We start from the raw sequence: 23010 nt of genomic DNA, 5'->3' as shown, positions 1-23010 counted from the left end.
TCAGGCCTTTCCCTCTCCTTTCTTCGCAAGTGATTTTATTGTTTTATACTGAGGTGAGGTCTACTTCATTCATTCTTGTATAAAAAGCACTTCAAGATGTAGTGCTGAAGAACTTTACTGACAACAGCAACTTCTGGAGATGGCTTGCTTCGAAAAACCTAGTAAAGTTAAAAGCTAATCACAGAGAACTGGGTAATTCAAATGATCAAATTGTGGACATTAAAAGTGAAAAAAAAAAGGTTTATAAGTCAGGGAAATATTTCACAAAGAAGTTTTCCAATGCTGAAAAAGTGATTTTCAGGAAGAAAAGTTAAAAGTTAAAACATCCCTTTAATAGATACATAACACCTTTCTGCCAATGGAACTTACAAAGCACTACTCCTGTTATTTTGACATCATCGCTGATACCCACTGATTTAGCCCTTCTGTTCTCCTGTGAAGTTTGCATATGGAAGGCAGAAGAGAACATTCAAATGCTAATTATAACTTGACTCAAATTTATGTCACAGTGAACGGTCACAACCTTGACAGGAGACAGTTTTAAATAAACACAGGAGATCTGATCGCAAACCTTAAAAGCTACATGGAGTTATTATCCTAAAATTATTACAGCTAATAATAATTTTGTATCTTTAATTGCAGGTACAGCAGTATAGATCAGTCTTACAGCCTGGTGTGAGCAGGTACCTTTTTCTGCACTGTCACCGACAATAATCTTTCCTCCTCGTTTGCTTGTCTTCTCCACTGACAGTGCAGTGCTCAATCCTTGTTCATGTTTCCCCAGACCTTGTCCTTCGCGGAAGCCATATTTCTGCATAATTTTGTGTGCCACTGTGCCCCTGTTTTTAGTTTTAAAAAAAGATGCTTGTGAACTCAAAATCCAGCTACTGGAATTGGCAAATGCAATTTTTAAGATGTTTTACCCCTTTTTTCTGAAGACTAATTAGATAGATTAGATTCCCTACAGTGTGGAAACAGGCCAATTTGCCCAACAAGTCCATACCAACCCTCTGAAAAGATAAATGACTAAAAGCTTATTCAAAGAAGTAGGATTTCATAGAATCAAAAAAATCATAGAATCCCTACAGTGTGGAAGCAGGCTTTTCATCCCATCAAGTCCACAACAATCCTCTGAAGATCAGTCCAACTATTTCCCTCTGATTAATGCACCAAACTCTATGGGCAATTTGGCATGGCCAATCCACCCAATCTGCATATTTTTGGACTGTGGGAGGAAACTGGAGCACCCAGAGGAAACACATACAGACACCGGGAGAATGTGAAACTCCACAGGCTTGCCTGAGGTTGGAATCCAACCCGGTGCCCTGGCACTGTGAGGCTGCAATGCTAAATACTGAGCCACTAATATATGCTGCCAATGCGTTCAAAATGCTTTCCCATAATAAAAATTTTTCTTAAAGTGGGCGGCACGGTGGTTAGCACTGCTGCCTTACAGCGCCAGAGACCCGGGTTCAATTCCCGCCTCAGGCGACTGACTGTGTGGAGTTTGCACATTCTCCCCGTGTCTGCGTGGGTTTCCTCCGGGTGCTCTGGTTTCCTCCCACAGTCCAAAGATGTGCAGGGTCAGGTGAATTGGCCATACTAAATTGCCCGTAGTGTTAGATAAGGGGTAAATGTAGGGGTATGGGTGGGTTTCGCTTCGTTGGGTCGGTGTGGACTTGTTGGGCCGAAGGGCCTGTTTCCACACTGTAATGTAATGTAATCTAATCTAATCTGCACTAAAGGTCTCTGCCCCTGCTCCCTCACTGGCAATCATCATGCTTTTTGTAAGTGAGGCTGCCATTTGGCAGTAAACTACAGGTTGTTATGGGATCATGACAACAGCAACTGGATTCACAATATTCCGACTCAGTGGTCAGACATGAGATTTCATCGCACCAAGTTACCAATCATGTCTAGTCTAAGCCTCCAAGACATACTACTCATTCAAAATTATTGCCCACAATGTCTGCCTTTAGCTCTGCCAGGGTTCAATTCCACCCTCAGGTGATTGTCTATGTGGAGTTTGCACATTCTCCCAGTGTCTGGTGGGTTTCCTCCGGGTGCTCCGGTTTCCTCCCACAGTCCAAAGATGTGCAAATTAGGTGGATTGGCCATGCTAAATTGCCCAGTGTCCAGGGGTGTGGAGACTAGGTGGATTAGCCACGAAATACAGGGTTTTAGGGATATGGAAGTAGGTCTGGTTGGACTGATCTTCAGAGGATTGTTGTGGACTTAATGGGTCATAAAGCCTGCTTCCACACTGTAGGGATTCTATGATTTTTTTGATTCTTTGAAATCCTACTTCTTTGAATAAGCTTTTAGTCATTTATCTTGACAAACCTGGTTTCATGTCAACTTTTCTTTCAAGTGCCATGGCAGGTTTTATTACATCGAACATTAAATACAAATACAAGCTTTCATTATTTCCTTGATTTCTGCATTAAAAAATTTCAGACCCACATTTTGATGAATATGGCAAAACACTCATGTGCAGCCCTACTTGGTCAGTTCATTAGGCATGCCAAATTAAATTCATATGCCTGCAACATAGTGTCACGAAACAAGCAAACACTCACACAGAACTGCAGCCATATTAACTCCAATCCCGCCTGCTCTGTGTGATTGATGTTATGATACAATTTCCATTCGCAAAGTGGCTTCTCAGGGACAGTGGGAAATATATAAATCCCAGAAGTAGTAGTTACCATGTAACACTATAATGCAGGCAAGCAAAGAAATGTTGCAAAAGTTTGACTAAAATCAGAAAAATATAACTGTCACAGTACAAGGCTAAATGTGACATATGTTTGTCTGCATTCTACGTGATTCCCTAGCATAGGTTATAGCTGTTTTGGAGGAAAGCATTTTTGAGATTAACACTGCCATCTAATGGCGAGAGCAGAAACAGGAACAGTTGTTGTTGGATTAGTCAATTACTATAACAATACCATTCTTGCAGCTCTGGGAATATTGACAGCAATGTAACCTAACCCATCAGGTGAAACCCACAAAATCAAAGGAAATTTAAAAATTTAAACACCTGCCCAATGTTATTCTTTGATGGACACCAGCAGCAGATATGATGGAAAACTAACTTTAAGTCAATCCTGGCAACTTTAACCTTTAACCCAGTGACAAGGATAATATTGTTTTAAGTCAAGATGGTATACAGTATGTGACATTCTCAGGGACCTGCTTCCCTTAGTTCAAGTCACAGGTCTGGAAGGTATTATTGAAGAATCCATGGCAACTTTTTAAAATATTTGTTTATGAGGTGTGCTGCCTTATTGTCCAGATGGCAATTAAGAGTCAACCACATTGCCGAATTGTAGATAACACCATAACACTAAAAGACATTCGTGAATTAGACAGGTTTTGAATGCCAGTTAACAATGGTTGCCATTAGACGAGCTTTTTGTTCCAGATTTATACTGATTTCGAATCTCATGACCTTCCACAATGGGATCCAAACTCCTCCCCCACCCAGAACATTAGCCTGGAGTTCTGGTCACTAGTCTAATCACATTACCGCCCTGAAATTTTTGGCATGGTATCTTGAGATCTGGTACACACTGCTGTCACTGTACTGCCACTGGAGGTGGGGCTGTAAATGTTTAAATTAATGGAAAGGGTACCAATGAAGTAGGTTGATTTTCTCGAGTGTTGTTGGAGCAGCACTCAACCAGGCAAGTAGGGAGTATTCCATTAGATTCCTAACTTGTGACTTGTACATGGTAGACTGGCTATGGGGAGCCCAGAGAAGAGCTAGTTTTAAAGTAACATTTAGTCTGAATTGCACATCAAGTGTACTGGGTTTTAGAATATGCATACTCTGACAGTGCATATAAATAAAATCAGGACGTTACATAATATTGATCCTGCTTATGAGAGTTTCAGATGAAAATCGACTGTACAAATTTGATGGAAGAGATTAGCTTCATTTTGCACTTACCCCATATTTGCAATGAAAGAGTTGGTGGGACCAGGTGGGGATCGTGGTCTCTCAGGTTCTTCATAAATCGGAGGGGGAATCGCAGCCTTGCTAGGTGCACTACGAGATCTGGATTCATCCTCATATTGGAAAGTTGGGATGACTTTCAGAAAAAAGGAAAACAGCAAATTAACACACCAAATGCAAATCCTGCATATTTTATTATAAAGTATAGAGAACAATTGCAGTTTGAAATTTTGTTTCTGAATAAAAGTCTTCAGAATATTTCAGAAGTTTGTTTTGCCCAGTTTTGAGCAACTCATCCTATTCTGAGGTAAAAACAATGACTGCAGATGCTGGAAACCAGATTCTGGATCAGTGGTGCTGGAAGAGCACAGCAATTCAGGCAGCATTCGACGAGCAGCAAAATCGACGTTTCAGGCAAAAGCCCTTCCTGATCAAAGGCTTTTGCCCGAAACGTCGATTTTGCTGCTCGTCGGATGCTGCCTGAATTGCTGTGCTCTTCCAGCACCACTGATCCAGAATCATCCTATTCTGAACCTATTCCATTTAGCACGCCGTTAGTGCCACAGCACACAAGGGAGAGAATCCTTAATACGAAGACAGAATGTCTCTCCCTCCAGTCAAAAATAGATGTAACTGGGACAAGTAGCTCAGTGACGATGAGGTCATGTAGGATTCCCCTCTCATTGCTTCCCTCACCACCTGCCCATGGGTCAAGTCTGGCAGGTACATCCTTTGTGATCCAGCCAGCTTGGCGAGCAATGGTACTGCTTTTTTCCTGGGAGGGGGTGTATGGCGATCATCAGGAGTTTTCCTTTCTCATGTTTGACAGATTGCCATGAAACCTCAGGGGGTCTGGAGTGAATGCGGAAGATAACTCGGTCAGCTTCTTCCTGACTGTATATACCAACTGGCACAGTCGCTTCTCGCGTGTCAGAATTGATGATAGGATCGGATATACCAAGGTGCTGGTGAAGACGGTGTCTGAGATAGTAACTGCAGGTATGATTATTTTAGGCTGTCCTTAACTAATCTGTGGGATAGCCAAGCCAATTCTGGCACAAGCCCTCAGATGTTAGCAAGGAAAACTTTGCATGGTCAATTGGGTTGGGTATGTGTTTTTGCCATTTTTGGCATCCAAGTTGATGTTAACTGAGTGTCAGTGTTGCGGTTTGGCACGTAAACGGCCATGGCTGGGCTTCCGAAGTCACATGGAAGAAAGAACAGGTAAAGATGACTGATTCCTTCACTAAAGGACATCAGAAAGCGAAATGGGTTTTTACAACAATCAATTATTGTTTCATGACTCCATTACTGGGCCAAGTTTTCAATTAGAGTTTTTTTTTTAAATCTATCAATCGAGCAAATTTATTGTTTAGATAAATTTAAATTCCACAGGCTGCCATGGTTGGATTTGAGCTCATATTCCCAGATAATGAGCCTAGTTCTTTATATTACTGATCCAGTGACACTGCCACTACATGACCGCCTCATGATCCAGTCAATCTAATTCTTTAACAACCTAGAACAGTTCACTTAGATCATCACCTCATCATTCTGCAAAACTCAATTTCCCTTTTGTTTTACACTGAACTGCCTCTTTGAAGCTTTGACTGAAGTTTGAGGTAGTTGAGCAATTTCACAGCATGTTTTTCAGAGGTTTCTCTGTGAATAAACCTCTCTGCATGTTGAAGAGGTTTGAATTACTGCATGTTAATGAGACATAATTTTTTTTTCAATGTAAGAGATCTTCAAAATAGAGTCGAGAAAGCAAGGTTTGAGATCAGGTAAGAATTTGCTTTGAAGCAAAAATAAACTATAAAGACTGGAAACCTTAAAGACAAACAGGAAATGCACAGCAGACTCATTAGCATCTGTAAAGACAAGTTAATGTTTGCGATGATGATCCTTCACAAAAACTGGAAAGTGGAACATCCGTGAGCCCATCAGTGAAAGGATCTCCACTTTAGTTGGAGCAAGCCACCAACTGAAATTTCAAGAAATCCCAAAAAACATTAGAAGCAAGATCCCTGACACAAGCATTCTGAAATCAGTTAAAAATCACACAGCTAGTGCTTCCAAATAAACCTGTTGGACTATAAGCTGGTGTTGTGTGATTTTTAACTTTGTATACCCCAGTCCAACACCGGCACTTCCAAATCATTCTGAAACCACATTCACAAAAATTCTGTAAGGGCTCTTGTAGCACTGCGGTAATGTCCACCTCCAGGCCAGGAGATCCAGATTCAAACCTCAGCTGGCTTGGAGGGGAGTCATAATGTGTCCAAAGTGAGTCATTAAAAAATATGTCGTCCCAAACAAACAAAACCAAGGACAACTAAAGAAACCAGTGCTCAGAAACATCACCAGCTGCAAGTGACTGATATACCTGCATCGGAGGAAGTACGTATTTACTACATGTTTAGCTAGCATCAGAGAAAGGTATTTGATAATAAAAACAAATTTAGCGACAGTGACATTCATTGTACATACGTTCTTTGTCCTTTTCAACAAGTGATGAAGGTGGGGCAATTGCTGCTCCTCCCATACCTAAAACACAATAAATAAAGAATTTTCAACTGGTGAAAACCTTTTGCCTAAGCAGAAACAACTGGCAATCTGAGTGAAAAAGAAATTGAAAGTAACAGTCATGACACTGTGCTGGCACCTACTTCGTTTTCGCCTTTCTTTCTCTCTTTCATCATCATCTTCATCAGACTCTGGATCTGGTCTTCTCGAGAACCCACTGGGTTGTTCGTGTCTTTCCTTCCTTCGCCTGGATAGTTTTAAAGATAAATTAGTACACGCTAACAATCACACATTATTTTACAAAAGTAAACACTGCTGCTGTATCTAGTATTCAGGGAGATATCACTAAATAACAAAAACACATTATAAAAATAGCTAGCTCACATGAACTTCGTTTCACTGAATTACTTATTTCTACCATCCCCACAACCCCCCCCCCCCAATCTTCCTCATGTATTTGCCAATTGTCCTCTTAAATATAACAATGGTATCTGTTTCTTAAAAATTATTTCAGTCACCATTACTGAGGCTAGTTTTGAAGTTCAGGCTTAATTTCACCAGCTGCCACAGTGGGATTTGAGGTCAAGTCCCCAGAGCATTAGAGTCAAGATTAGAGTGGTGCTGGAAAGGCACAGCAGGTCAGACAGCATCCGAGGAGCAGGAGAATCGACGTTTCAGGTAGGCGTCCTTCATCAGGAATTTGTCCCCAAAGCATTAGCCTGGGGTTCTGGATCACTGTTCCAGTAACATTATCACTTGGTCACCTTCTCCTCAACCAATCAATCCATGTGGCCACATGTTTGTACTTTTACACCATTCTCTTCCTTTTTATTTGAAGTGTTAGCTGCTATCTTATGTTGATTTTCATTTGTTCTAAACCAGTGGAAACAATTTCACCACATTCACCCCACTGAATTGAGGCTGGAGGGTTAAAAAATACTTATTCCAGTTACCAAAACGCTAAATATTTGGGATTTAAACAAAAACACCAATTGGGTTTTTTTTATAGCCACAACTGTAAGTTTAATATCAACTTAATAATAACTTATTCACTGAAGGTGCTATAACTGGTTGGCATACACTTCATGAATACAGAAGCAAAAATGCTTATCTCACTGAAATCCCCAAATACACACAAACTCACACTTGCTCACTCTTCAGGAGAATAAAAAAAATGATATTTCTCTGCAAAGATCGGTTTTCTGAAAACAGAAACACTTGATAGCAAAAGAAAAAAATGCAGAATGTTTCAGAGCCCACACCTCTGATGGTCTGGCTGGTGTGGTCAAGTAACTCATCACACACGACTGTTTCTGAAAACGTCAGACACTACTGCTTCAGAAACACGATCTTGAGATGTTTCTGCAATCACACTTTCCAAAGGGCAAATAGGTTTCACCCTGAACTCTTATGCTCAGGAATAAAAGTTTACAAGCTTTCCTCCAACTCAACATATTTTCAACAAGTTTCCCTCCAACTGAACCAGACAGAAGAAGCATCTCTCCAATCCAGTCACTATTGAAAAGAACCCCAGCAGGGTCGACAATAAAGCAAGCAGTAATCAGTCATGCGGTTGACAGGAAGTCTCGATTAAAAAAACTTCATTGCCCACAGTGAACTTGCAATGACCTCTTTTAAAGAAACCACTCCTTGCATTTCCACAAAACTTGAAATAAATCCATTTTCTACAATCCTTCAAAATGGAAGCTATCTAACCAACAGTAAATATAAAGCATCTTCATAAAAGAAAGCATAATGATCTACAAAGTCTTAGTATTCAGTTCTCTACATAAAACAGTGCAGCACAGTACAGACCCTTCAGCCTTCAATGTTGTGTTGACCTTTTATCCTGCTCTAGGATCAAACTAACCCACAGTCTCTTCATTTTACTTCCATCCACGTGCCTATCCAAAAGTCACTTAAATGTTGTTAATGTATCTGGCTCTACCACCACCGCTGGCAGTGCATTCCAAGCACCCACCACTCTCTGTGTAAAGAACCTACCTCAGACATCTTCCCTATACCTTCGTCCAATCACCTTAAAATTATGCCCCCTCATGATAAGACATTTCTGCCCTGAGAAAAAGTCGTTGACTATTCACTCTATCTATGCCTCTCATCATCTTGTACACCTCACCACTCATCCTTCTTCATCCAGTGAAAAAGCCCTAGCTCCCTCAACCTTTCTCCATAAGGCGTGCCTTCCAGTACAGGCAGCATCCTGGTAAATCTCCTCTGCACCCTCTCGAAAGCTTCCACATCTTTCCTATAATGAGGCAACCAGAACTGAACCCAATATTCCAAGTGTGGTCTAACCAGGGCTCTATAGAGCTGCACATAACCTGGTGGCTCTTAAACTCAATCCTCCTGCTAATGAAAGCAAACACACAATGCGCCTTCTTAACAATCCTATCAACTTGGGTGGCAACTGTGAGGGAATCTATGGACATAGACCCCAAGATTCTTCTGTTCCTCCACAGTGCCAAGAATCCTGCCTTTAACCCTGTATTCTGTATTCAAATTTAACCTTCCAAAATGAATCATTTCACACTTTTCCAGGTTGAATTCGACCTGCCACTTCTCAACCCAGCTCTGCATCCTGTCAATGTCCCACTGCAATCTAGAACAACCCTCCACACGATCCACCACTCTTTGTGTCATCGATAAACTACTAACCCACCCTTCCACTTTCTCATCCAAGTCATTTATAAAAATCACAAACAGCAGAGGTCCCGACAGAACATTACTAGTTACTGAGCTCCAGGCTGAATACTTTCCATCTACCATCACCCTCTGTCTTCTAAGGGCGAGCCAATTCTGTATCCAGACAGCCAGATTTCCCTGTTTCCCATGCCTCCTTACTTTCTGAATGAATTTACCACAGGGAACCTTATCAAACGCCTTGCTAAAATCCATGTACACCACATCCACTGCACCATCTTCATCAATGTGTTTTGTCACATCCTCAAAGAATTCAATAAGGCTTGTGAGGCATGACCTGCCCCTCACAAAGCCACGTTGATCATCTCTAATCAAACTATGCATTTCCAAGTAATCATAAATCCTCTCTCTCAGAATCCTCGCCAACAATTTGCCCACCACCGATGTAAGGCTGACTGGTCTGTAATTCCCAAGGTTATCCCTATTCCCTTTCTTGAACAAGGGAATAACATTTGCCACCCTCCAATCATCTACCACTACTCCAGTGGACAATGAGGATGCAAAGATCATCGCCGAAGGCGCAGCAATCACTTCCCTCGCTTCACGTCAAAATCTTGGGTATATTCTTCCTGGTCCAGGGGTCTTATCCACCCTTATGTTTTTCAAAATTTTCAACACATTCTTCTTCGTAACATCAACCTGTTCGAGCATATCAGCCTGTTTCACACTGTTCTCACAAAGATCAAGGTCCCTTTCACTAGTATGGCACGGTGTCTCAGTGGTCAGCACTGCTGCCTCACAACATCAGGGGTCAGGTTCAATTCCAGCCTCAGGCAACTGCCTATGTGGAATTTGCACATTCTCTGCATGTCTGAGTAGGTTTGCTCCCACAATCCAAAGATGTGTAGGTTAGGTGAATTAGCCATGCTAAATTGCCTATAACATTTAGGATGTGTAGGTTAGGGGCATTAGTCAGTGATAAATGTAGGGGAATGGGTCTGGGTGGGTTACTCTCCAGAGAATCAGTGTGAACTTGTTGGGCCGAAGGGCCTGTTTCCACACAGTAGGGATTTAAATTCTAGTAAATACTGAAGCAAAGTATTCATGAAGGACTTCCTCTACCTCCTCAGACTCCAGGCACAAGTTCCCTCCAGTATCCCTGATCAGCCCTACCCTCACTTTGGCCATCCTCTTGTTCCTCACATAAGTGTAGAGTGCTTTGGGGTTTTCCTTAACCCTACCTGCCAAAGCTTTTCCATGCTCCCTTCAAATTACCCTAAGTCCATTCTTCAGTTCCTTCCTGGCTACCTTGTAATCCTATACAGCCTTGTCTGATCCTTGCCTTCTCAACATTAAATAAGCTTCCCTCTTCCTCTTGACTAGATGTTCCACATCCCTTGTCACCCAAGGTTCCTTCACATTACCATCCCCTCCTTGCCCTCAGTGGGACAAACTTATCTAGCACTATCAGCCAGTGCTGCCTGAACAAACCCCACATTTCTGTCATGCGTTTCCCTAAGAACATTTGTTCCCAATTTAGGTGCCCCAGTTCCTGCCTAATAGCATTGTAACTCCCCCTCCCCCAATTAAATACTTTCCCGTACTGTCTGCTCCTATCCATCTCCATGACTATAGCAAAGGTCATGGAGTTGTGATCACTATCACCAAAATGCTCTTCCACAGAGGTATTTGACACCTGGCATGTTGCGCTGCCAAGAACAAATCCAATATAGCCTCCCCTCTAATCAGCCTATTTACATAAAAGAATCCTAGTCAGCTCATTGCTTCCTGACAGCCACATCCTCATAATTCTGGTGAGGGAGAAAGTTAAGCTTTAGTCACCTAAAAAGAAGCAGCTGAAAATATGAAATAAAAACAGAAAATTCAGGAAAAAGGTCTGCCAACACTTGAAAAGACATTAATATTTATTGTGCAGATCTTCTTGAATTTTATTCCAACAAAAGATCTGTATTCAAGAAAACTACTCACTGAAGGATATAATCAGAGCCAGTCTATACACAGTTGAAAAAAAATCAAGCTATGCTGTACAAGCATACATCTCCTAAACTAACAACCAGTTTTAATTTGTTATTTTAAATCAACCAGTTTGGCTATTCTCTGACACAGCTCAGAACAAACAGGACTTGAATCTGGAGCTTCTGGATCAGAAATAAGGACAATGCCACTGTGCCACAAGAGTGCTCCATTTATCTCTTTTTATTGGGGTTCTGGCAAACGCTCATCATCTATACACAGTTAACAACAATCTACATCATTGCCCTTACAGATGTTATGTATTTCATTCAATTTTTATTACGTTACTCGAATTCTACATTTACAAAGTTATATTATAAACTTTTAGTTTTCTCTTAGGGTAATCATGTAATGGTTACATACAAAGGGAATCCATTCAGCACACTGTCTTCGAATGAGCATCATAAGGAGAGGAAAAAAAACAACTTTGGAAACATTGAGTAAAGGGTTTATAGCATAGATGTAAAAAAAAGATGTTTGTGTACGCGCATGTGCATGCATTGGGGGTGGAATCAAAACTTGAGACAATCAATGTAAGATAACCACTAATAAATCCAGTAAGGAATTCAGCAGAAATCTCTTCATGCAGAGTGGTTAGAATGTGAAACATGCTCACAACAAACAACAGTTGAAGCAAACAGCATTGATGCATTGAAGGTGATGCTAGATAAGTGCACAAGGGTGAAAAGCTACACTGATATGGTTAGACAAAGCTGGGTGGGGAAGTTCACTGAAAAAATAAATTATATTTGCCAACCACTTGGAACAATCAGTCTGTCCAAACATTGAGGAAAGACTGAGTAATACCAATGCTGCTATTAGATTTTCCACAAGGATAGATCACTGGCACCTTTCACACAGCTGTGCTGGCAGAGAGTGCACAGCTGCCATGATTCTTTCACTACTGTAAATGTGCAACACAAACTTCTGCACAAGGAATTAGGCCAATGTGTCTACTGCAATTTACAAACTGCTGCCAGTATGGTTTCTGCTGACTGCAACAGACTGACAGAATCATTAACTTGCTTCAAATAGGGAAAATAAACTATAGAGAGAGAGCAACACTAGTGCTGAACTTTATGTCATCAGTGCCAATGTCCCTCGACCGGGGAGAGGGAGAGGGAGACACCAGGGGAGGGGGGTCACTAGAAGGTTTCAAATGACAACTGGTGCTTCATGTCATTGTTTGTACAAGGAATGGTGCTGCCACCCATTGACTCTACTGGAAATTACAGCTACAAAGATCTCAAATCAAGTGTAGTTTCAGTTTTTGGTTAATTTGTCTTAATTTAAACGTCACAAGTACAGTATCCCTCAGACTGGACTATGCAGAGGTAGTAAATCAATACAGGGGTAATTCCCCTTCAGTTGGCAGCCAATATAACTGGGTTTGATAGGCAAGGAAAAGATTAAATTGCTGTTCAGCTTTGTCAATTTATGGAAGCAGGTGGTGATTTACTCACTCAGTATTCCTAACTCTGATCTGCTCTTGTAGGAGGAGAAAGTGAGGTCTGCAGATGCTGGAGATCAAAGTTGAAACTTTATTGCTGGAACAGCACAGCAGGTCAGGCAGCATCCAGGGAACAGGAGATTCGACGTTTCGGGCACAGGCCCTTCTTCAGGAATGAGCAGAGAGTGTTCAGCAGGAGAAGATAAAAGGTAGGGAGGAGGGACTTGGAGGAGGGGAGTTGGAAATGTGATAGGTGGAAAGAGGTCAAGGTGAGGGTGATAGGTCGGAGTAGGATGGAGGCGGAGAGGTCAAGAAGACGACTGCAGGTCAGGAAGGCGGTGCCGGGCTGGAGGGATCCGGCTGAGACAAGGTGGGGGGAGGGGGGATGAAGAAACTGGTGAAGTCCAAGTTCATCCCCTGCGGTTGGAGGGTTCCCAGTCGGAAGATAAGACGCTCCTCCTCCGACCGTCGGGTTGTTGTGGTTTGGCGGTGGATGAGTCCAATGACCTGCATATCCTCGGTGGAGTGGGAGGGGGAGTTGAAATGCTGTGCCACAGGTTGGTTGGGTTGGTTCGTCCGGGTGGCCCAGAGGTGCTCTCTGAATCGCTCCGCAAGTAGGCGGCCTGTCTCCCCAATATAGAGGAGGCCACACCGGCTGCAGCGGATGCAGTAGATGATGTGGGTGGAGGTGCAGGTGAATCTGTGGCGGATATGGAAGTTTGTGGCGGATATGGAAGTCTGCTCTTGTAGCCACTGTGTTTATTTGAGAGTCCACTTGAGGTTCTGGACAATGGCAACCCCAAAGATATTGATAGTGGGAGATTCAGTAATGGTAACACCAGTGAATGTCAAGGAATGGTGGTAAGAATATATCTTATTGGAGATGGTCATTGCCTAGCATTTGTGTGGCACAAATGTTTCTTGCTGCTTGTCAGCCCAAGCCTCGATATTGTCCAGATCTTGTTGCATTTGAACATGGACTCAGCAAATAGCCCCACTTCTGACCTTATGATGGAGAAAAGGTCATTGATGAAGCAGCTAAAGATGGTTGGGCCAAGGACACTATCCTGAGGAACTCCTGCAGAGATGTCCTGGAGCTGAGAAGACTGACATCCTACAATCACAATCACCTTCCTATGTAATTAGTATGACTCTAACCAGTGGAGAATTTGCCTCTTAATATTGATTGATTCCAGTTTTGCTAGGACTCCTTGATGCTACACTCAAGTCAAATGCAGCCTTGATATCAATGCTGTCACTCTCACCTCTGGAACTCAGCTCTTTCATCCACGTTTTAACCAAGGCTGCAGTAAAGTCAGGAGCTGAGTGCACCTGACAGAAACCAAACTGGGCATCACTGAGCAGGTTACTGTTGAACTATAGCGCTGTTGATGACACCTTCCATCTTTTTACTGATGATCGTGAGTAGATTATTGGGACAGTAACTTGCCATGTTGGATTTGTCTGCTTTATGTGTATAGGATATACCTGGACAATTTTCCACATTGTCAAGTAAATGTTAGTGTTGTAACTGTATTAGAATAGTTGAATGAATTTTTAAAAATGTTACAGGGGTCCATGAAGTCTGTCCAACAGGGAGAACTAGCTTCTGAAGCCAAACAATTGAGCTCCTGTCATCCTTGATTCCAACTCTAATTCTCCTGAATCCATTACTCTGCAAAATATTCACCCAAACACACTCTTCACATCCCAACTGCCTTTTACAAAATGCTGAAATTAAGCTGCTGTTCAGAGGTCGATACATAGAATTCGAGGTGACATGGTGCAAATTGCAAAAAAACAGAGTGCAGATAAAAGCAAAGATAAAACACTGAAAGTGGCCTATTTAGATAACTTGGCATGTCAGTTCATGTTGCCAATGCTATTGCTGATGTTGAGACCTGTTATTAGATTAGATTAGATTAGATTAGATTAGATTAGATTCCACAGTGTGGAAACAGGCCCTATGGCCCAACAAGTCCACACCGACCCTCCAAAGAGTAACCCACCCAGACCCATTCTCCTACTCATGCACTTAACACTATGGGCAATTTAGCGTGGCCAATTCACCTAACCTGAACATCTTTGGACTGTAGGAGGAAACCGGAACACCCGGAGGAAACCCACGCAGACACAGGGAGGATGTGCAAACTCCACACAGACAGTCACCTGAGGTTGGAATCGAACCCAGGTCCCTGGTGCTGCGAGGCAGCAGTGCTAACCACTAAGCCACTGCGCTGCCCCACTAAGCAAAACTTATGTTCAATACCTCAAACTTTAAACTATTTGAGGCACAGTTTTGGCAAAGTAGTATTCTTGCACTCCTCCTTCAAAAACAGAAAAAAACATTCAGAGCTTTCAAAACACTTACTTTTCTCTTTCTTCAATTTCTTTCTGTCGTTCCAGCTCACGCTGTCGCTGTCTGTCCTCACGTTGTCGTTTCACAACTTTCTCATAGTCGTTTGGGTACATGGGGTCATACTCATCAGCCAGTGGGATCAAAACCTCTCCTGTAGAGAATCCACTTGGTACCGGGTCCTTGGAAACAGTAACAACATTTCATATGCTAAATAATAAAGCAAAACAGCACTTTGTTTTATACACAAGACCCTCCTTAGGGATATATTCTGCCTAGATCACAAACGAAGAATCAAGGAACTGAATCATAGAATGGTTACAGCAGAGAAAGAGGCCATTTAGCTGTCTGCGTCTCGGCTGGTTCTCTGCCAGAGCAACTCACCTAGTACCAATATCCGGCTTTTCCCCTTAACCTTCAAATATTTCCTCCTTAGTTTAGGATTGAAAACTCTTTTGGAAGCCATGGTTGATTCTGCCTGCACCATGCTCTCGGATGGTGCATTCGAGATCCTATCCACTCAGTAAGTGAAGGTTCTTTCTCATGTTGCTATTGCTTCTTTAGCCAGTCACCTTAAGTTGGCATCTTCTGGTTCTCGATTCTTCTAACAACGGGAGCTGTTTGTCCCCATCAACCTCTGCCCTGACCCTGTCTGATATTTGAATATCACCATCAAATCTTCTCTTCGAGCAAAATAGCTTTGTCCAACCCACGTAACTGATCCTCATTACTTGTGAGACTATTCTCATGAGTCTTTTCAGCACACACTCTCTCTAATGCTTTCCAGCTTCCTCAAGTGTGGACCTCAGACATTAACAAAGCTTTCTAGTTCATGATAAAACACTGGTTCAGCCTAAGTGCCTTATCTAGAGATTTATTGTAACTTCCTTGTTTTTGTTCTTAATGTCCATCTATAAAGCACATTTAGGTAGTAACTACACTCTTCATTTGCCCTATAACCGTCAACAATTTGTATCAATATACCCCCAGGTCTCTCAGTTCCTGCACCCTCTTTAGAACTATATCCCTGATTTTATAATTCCCCACCATTTTCTTCCTACTAAAATGAATCACTTCACACTTCTCTGCATTACATTTCAGCTGATAATTGCCAACCAACGCATCCATGAAATCTTTTACAATTTAACATTATCTCCCTCAGAATTCACAATACTTCCAAAGTTTGTGTCATCTACAAGTTTTAAAATTCCACCCTTTACACCAACGTCTACATCATTTAACCAAGATTATCCTGGTGGGCTGATGACAGCTCGCTGAATACAACTACCTTGGAGCTCGAGTCAAAGCCTTCACAGCAGAACCCCCTGACATGCATAAAAAAGAAATGTTCAATGAATATTTCAATTCACCTGCTGGGATCAAGATCATTCTGGTAGTAACATCATTATGGAAAAAATACTTTTCGATTTTTGAACAGAAATGCTACATCTTTAATTACTGCCACTGATTATGTTTCAAGCAATCGTTTTTTACAAACGTTTCAGTTCTATAAAGTGAAATTCAAGTTGTTATAAGTGATGGTATAACTTGTCGCAATTACATGCTGCATGACCTCATCCTCCACTTCCAGACTTTTCAGTATGAATTCTGACTTCCAGAATTTGTGATTTTCCTTTTAAACTCAAACCGTTCACTAAACTGTTACCATGTAGCCCGCAGTTGCAGCTTACAGGTAAACCTTAAGTAGGGAAATCAAAGAAACTAATGCACAATTCTTTACTTCAACTCAAAGTAGAATGTAACGCAATCACTCTCTATTGGTTGTGAGCCAGATTGCCGAATTTATGCTGAATGCCTAAAGATGGACCAATCATAACTGACAGCGTTGATTCCAATTGCCATCCAGCTGGATCAGTCGTGGCCTTGGTAATTACCAGAGAGATCCCACAGATTTGTAGACTCGGGCAGTATATCTGTCATCATCATAGTTCCAGCAAAGACAACCACAGGAATCAGGAATGAAAGTATCAAAAGCCACTTGCTCAAACTGAATTTAAATACTACTAAAACAGAAATAGACATGTTGTGAATTTTGCATCTTTACAGTAATCAGGATAGACACAAGAATGCCAGATTTCAAAGGGACTGACATTTTATCCTGCATAAGAAAGGGGCAGGTTGGCTAGCAAGTAGACTCAATTGGTAGATGCAATGCCAAGAATTTAAGTCACACATTCCAACCACTGAGATTCAAAATGGTAACTCTGCTTCTCTCCCTACAGATGCTGCCAAACCTGCTGAGTTTCTCCTGCATTCTCGGAGTTTGTCTCAAAGTGCTCACTTACACTTGCTAGAAGTTAGATATGTTCATACACAGAGACCAATACCCCGGAAGCAAAAAGAACATGCCCACACGTTGCACCTTTTTCTAAATGAACAATAATTCCCCAGTGCATACTCTGTGACAACCTGTTGATCAACCATAGTCAAACTGCCTTCTTGCCTCTGTCCTGGTAAACACAAGACCAAAACAGTCAGCAAATAAAATTTTCAAAACCAAACAAAAACACGATTCATGAAATGCTGAAGAGGTTCTTACCTTTAAACCGGATGCTATATGTGGTGGTGTGTCAACAATCTGCCTGTCATCTCCAGAGCTGCCTCTCTTGAGGTCTATTACCGGAGCTAAAACTGTGCTCTGCTTTGAGCGCTGGGTCTACAAATAATAGCAAACATGAATTAGAACCAGGGTCACTTCGTGCCAAAAGAACAAAGTCTTCCAACTGAAAAGATGGCAAACTCAAAAAGAAAATAAATCTTTAATAAATTATTCCACCCACAATATCTCAACGGTAACATACCTTCTGCTGATAAACATTATCAGAAATAGAACTTCACAAACAATAAATTGTGTGAATAACTGGTAAGTGATAAAAGTGATTTATCACAAACGCATCATTTTGCTTTTTAAAATAATTTTTGATTCTCTTCACCCTTCAACAATGTTATGCACCTTGCTCCTGACACAAAAGGAGGGGTGAGAGGAGCAGCCAACATTCTGCCAAACTGATGTTAACTTTCCCTTCATCTCAATCGCAAAGTGCTGATGAAGATCGGGCACCAGAGTGTGGAACTTTGTGAGCCAAACCACACAGGGTTCAGCTCACATTGTGGTTTCACCTGAGCGGTCGTATCGAGTGTTGAGTGGGCATTGGTTACAAGGGAAGGACAAAGAATCCACAATGAGTTGAAGCACATTTTAACAGAAGAAGATCTTGAAAGCTGAATGCAGGAGAGGTTCCCTGCTCAGACAAGGAAGGTGCACAACACAGGAAGGTTGAGAACAATATCTCTGAGGGAGTGTGCCACCAATCCTTCACTATCTAGCAACAGCAACAGGAGTTTGCTGCACTTCTAGCCTGGCTTGTACATAAACAGGTGAAAAATAAAAAGTTTTACCTTCGCTTGCGTAAGTGTCGCTTTCTTCACCTGCAGCTGAGACTGAAGGAGTTTGAAATTTTTTGACCAGCCCTCCGTCTTAGAGTCACTGGTCTCAACACCCAAATCATCGTACAGGGACATTTTATCTTCCCTTCACAACTGTAATAAACAGAAAATAAAAGTTACACTTTCATCAAATGACAAATTCAACAAGTAAGCAAGCAAGCAAATCTGACACGTTCAGAGTTTTTTTAAAGCAATACTTCAACATTCAGGCAGCATTTCACATTCTATTCCCCTCCTACGAATTCAAGTGATCTGTTTCTGGCCCTAGAGAAAGGAAGAATTTATTTATGGTTGACATTTCCTGGTGTGGAAAAGAACAGCGCATATCAGCAGGAGTCAATTCATTACTGACTGGTTGAGGGAAGAAAAGCAGGGAGAGATGAGAACATGAAGGAAAAATAATATTTGTTGTAAATTTGAAAAAAAAAGCCTTAGAGACATCCAACAAATTAATGCGATTGGTCAAACTAATCAAAGTTAGCTGAGCTTTCGGTGACAACCTGAACTGAAACACATTACAAACAAAAAACATTAAAAGGAACATCAGGACTAAGAGGAGGAGGAGGGAGAGAAAATACCAGGAGCACAAATGGAGAATAGCACAGAAATTGTTATGGTGGGAATCAGAAAAAGGTTACAGGTTAGAAATGAAGTGCATACACAACTAGACAGAAGCAGAGAATCAAAAGAGTTAAAGGGGGAAATAAGCAAGTGGAATGGGAAGCTCTCGTCCCGGATCACACAGTCTTGGTTTCAAGGCCCGTCTGGAACCATATCACCCAAGCAGATAATTCTCTACAACACTCAGTAACTGCACTCAAAGCGATAAAAACTACAAGTGTTAGTTGATTTACTGACACCTGCAGATCTCAATCATTTTCAGATATAGCAAACGGGTTGTACAATTTGAGATTAAAAATAAAGAATACGTCAATTTTCTCAGTGGTTAAGAATTGAATTGAATTGAATTTACTGCCATGTGTACCGAGGCACAGTAAAAAGCTTTGCCTTGCCAGCAATACAGGTAGATCACATCGTTAAGTAGCATAGTTAAGTAAATAATAGGTAAGTTGTTTTTATTCAAAACATCCACACAAAAGAAAAAGCATTAGCGAGGGTGACAGCGAGGGGGTAGTTTGAGGAACAGGAGGTGGACTAATAGGGGTTTTAAATGTCATCAAGAGGGGTTAAGTCAGGTACGGGCTGGATGATGAGAGGTGGTGTATTGGGAAGGAGTAGATTGGGGGGGGAATCAATAAGGGCAGAGGGATGAATGAAGGGAGAGGGGGGATTAATGAAAGGGAGGAGGGAAAGGATCAATGGAAAGAGGGGAGGGGGAAAATCGATGAAGGGGGAGAGGGGGAAATCGATGGGGGGAAATCAATGAAGCGGGGGGGGAATTGATGAAGGGGGGATCGATGAAGGGGGAGGGGGGAATCGATGAAGGGGAGGGGAGAAATCGATGAGGGGGAGGGGGAATCGATGAAGGGGGGAGGGGGAATCGATGAAGGGGGGGGAGGGGGGATCGATGAAGGGGGGGGAGGGGGGATCGATGAAGGGGGGGGAGGGGGGATCGATGAAGGGGGGGAGGGGGGATCGATGAAGGGGGGGAGGGGGGATCGATGAAGGGGGGGAGGGGGGATCGATGAAGGGGGGGAGGGGGGATCGATGAGGGGGGGGAGGGGGGATCGATGAAGGGGGGGAGGGGGGATCGATGAAGGGGGGGAGGGGGGATCGATGAAGGGGGGGAGGGGGGATCGATGAAGGGGGGGGGGAGGGGGGATCGATGAAGGGGGGGAGGGGGGATCGATGAAGGGGGGGGAGGGGGGATCGATGAAGGGGGGCAGGGGGGATCGATGTGGGGGAGGGGGGATCGATGTGGGGGGAGGGGGGATCGATGTGGGGGGAGGGGGGATCGATGTGGGGGGAGGGGGTTCGATGAAGGGGGGAAGGGGGATCGATGTGGGGGGAGGGGGTTCGATGAAGGGGGGAGGGGGGATCGATGTGGGGGGAGGGGGGATCGATGTGGGGGGAGGGGGATCGATGTGGGGGGGAGGGGGGATCGATGTGGGGGGAGGGGGGATCGATGTGGGGGGAGGGGGGATCAATGTGGGGGGGAGGGGGGATCGATGTGGGGGGAGGGGGGATCGATGTGGGGGGAGGGGGGATCGATGTGGGGGGAGGGGGGATCGATGAAGGAGGGTGGGGGTAATCGATGAAGGAGGGTGGGGGGATCGATGTGGGGGGAGGGGGATCAATGTGGGGGGAGGGGGGATCAATGTGGGGGGAGGGGGGATCGATGAAGGGGGGAAGGGGGATCAATGTGGGGGGGAGGGGGGATCGATGTGGGGGGAGGGGGGATCGATGAAGGGGGGTGGGGGGATCGATGTGGGGGGAGGGGGGATCGATGTGGGGGGAGGGGGGATCGATGTGGGGGGAGGGGGGATCGATGGGGGGGGGACAGAGGGGGAGGGGGTAAGTTTATGAAAGGGGGGGGGGTCGGTCTGACGCGGGTCGCGCTGAGGCCTGGGCGGAAAGTTCCAGCCGCTCCCGCCCCCGGAGCCGCGCGCTGGCCCTCACCCACCGGGCGCTGCCGCTCCCTCTCTGTCCGTGTCCGTGTCTGTCCCCCCAGGGGGTGTGGGTGGGGGGTTTGTTGTTGTGGTTGTTGTTGTCCCTTTGCCCCGCGAGGCCCTGAGCGCGGCGGCCGCTCACCGGAAGCCGGAGTCCGGGGTCCGTCCACATCGCGGCTCCGGGGGGAAACATGGAGCGGCCCCGCCGCACAAACGGTCCCACCTCCTCCCCACATAATCCCTTCAACCTGCAGCTACTCCCCTCCCCCTGAGCAGCCTCTTCATCCCACACTCCACACTGTGATCACCTCGAACTGATGCTTTGGTTCACCCTGTTTAAAACATACATACATTCCCCACACTCTCTCACACATATACACTCTCATTTGGTCAGCCAGTGTTCCTGGCAATTCGACTGCAGTAGGCATCATAGCTAAGCCTGTCTTCATTCCCACATCTGCCATTGAAGCACTCGGCCCATGGCCTCGATTAGGATGCCATTTCAAGTGGTCATTCAAGTACTTTTTTTACTATATATATAAAACACCAGAACGGCTCTTAAATACACAGAATGTTTTGTTTTCCCCATCACCAGATCTCCCATCGTCCAAGTGCTATTTGAAGGTTGTGAGGTTACCTGCCTCTTCAACCAAGCATCATTCACCTCCTGCCAAGCTTCTGCTTTCTCCCCATACGCTTGCACAGGTAACATGCAAGAATGGAAACTCTGTCCATTTTGTGTTCTTCAGTTGAAAGAAAGACTTGCAACTTGATAAAGAACCTCTTTCTTTTATTTCCCAAGGTAGTTCGCAACCAGTTATGTAGTTTTTATTCATAAAAGGCAGTCATTGTTGTATTGGACCCAGCAAGCTCCCACAGATGGACAGGATAATCTGATTTGTGGCATGGGTTGAGGGATCGATGTTGGCTTGAACAACAGAAAAATCTGTCCTGCTCTTGTACCATGGGATCTTTCACAATCACCTGAGAGGGAAAAAACAATCAGGCCTGAACACTTCACCTTAAAATTGGCAATCGTGACAGTGCAGTATTCCCACAGTACTGCACCAGAGGCCACTTAATTGTGATTAAATCCCAAACCTTGATGCAGAAACAGGAGCACTGCCATTGAACCGCAATGAGTTAACTGTTCTTTAGGAGTTGATCAGTGTGTGGCTTGGATACACCAACTCACTCTCTCTCTCTCTCTAACTCACTCACTGTTCATGTACAGCATGGTGGCTCAGTGGTTAGCAATGCTGCGTCACAGTGCCTGGGACCCGGGTTTGATTCCACCCTTAGGTGACTGTGTGGAGTTTACACATTCTCCTTGTATCCGTGTGGGTTTCCTCTCGGTGCTCCAGTGTCCTCCCACTGTCCAAGGATATGCAGGTTAGGTGGATTGTCCATGCTAAATTGCCCACAGTGACCAGGGTGTGCAGGCTAGGTGGATTAGCCGACACACTCAGGATTATAGAGATGGGTCTTGGTAGAATGTTCTTTGGAAGGGTGGTGTGGACTTGATGGACTGAATGGCCTATTTCCAAACTGTAGGGATTCTATCTTTTCTATGAAGTACCATGCCCAAAGTGGGTATTGACTATCATGAATCTCCATCAGGATCAGTCCATTATAATGGTTCAGGCCCACACCCCAGACTCATAATCAACCTGTTGGGCTATATTATAAGGCGGGATCTAAACTCAGAGCGTTTCCCACTGTGCAACAAGACCGCCTCCTCCGGATACTAACATTTTTCAAATAAATTAGCATCGATGTTTAGGGAAATGTTTCAAGTGAGATCTATTCCAGGTGACATGGACAGTGAAAATCCATTTGCACAAAAGAGCAATGGTATTTTCCAAGGCATTATAAAAGTAGATCAAATAGAAGATATAACTTATGGGTCAAATTGGAAAAAATACAATTTACAATGAAACAACATTTATGATTTTGTTTTATTCATTCATAGGGTGTGGGCATC

General features: G+C 43.6%; 1 protein-coding gene across 2 annotated transcripts in view; it reads right to left on the bottom strand.

Annotated features, from left to right (window-relative positions):
* Nucleotides 1-21188, bottom strand: part of rbm17 (RNA binding motif protein 17) — a 37404-nt gene extending 16216 nt beyond the window's left edge. For both annotated transcript variants that reach the window (XM_043714140.2, XM_043714143.2), the window contains exons 1-8: nucleotides 21041-21188; nucleotides 18409-18549; nucleotides 17549-17665; nucleotides 15004-15170; nucleotides 6631-6734; nucleotides 6452-6508; nucleotides 3956-4097; nucleotides 688-839 (exon numbers count right to left, since the gene is read on the bottom strand). In XM_043714140.2, the coding sequence (XP_043570075.1) occupies nucleotides 688-839; nucleotides 3956-4097; nucleotides 6452-6508; nucleotides 6631-6734; nucleotides 15004-15170; nucleotides 17549-17665; nucleotides 18409-18531 (862 nt within the window). In that variant the 5' untranslated portion in view covers nucleotides 18532-18549; nucleotides 21041-21188. The remainder of the gene's footprint in view (nucleotides 1-687; nucleotides 840-3955; nucleotides 4098-6451; nucleotides 6509-6630; nucleotides 6735-15003; nucleotides 15171-17548; nucleotides 17666-18408; nucleotides 18550-21040) is intronic.
* Between the last annotated feature and the right edge of the window lie 1822 nt (nucleotides 21189-23010).

Source organism: Chiloscyllium plagiosum, unplaced genomic scaffold (genome assembly GCF_037043375.1).
Source record: "Chiloscyllium plagiosum isolate Xiang-an unplaced genomic scaffold, Cpla_swu_hap1 HiC_scaffold_23, whole genome shotgun sequence".
NCBI lineage: Eukaryota > Metazoa > Chordata > Chondrichthyes > Orectolobiformes > Hemiscylliidae > Chiloscyllium > Chiloscyllium plagiosum.
The sequence above is the reverse complement of the archived record's forward strand: the minus strand, read 5'-3'. Positions and strand labels throughout refer to the sequence as shown.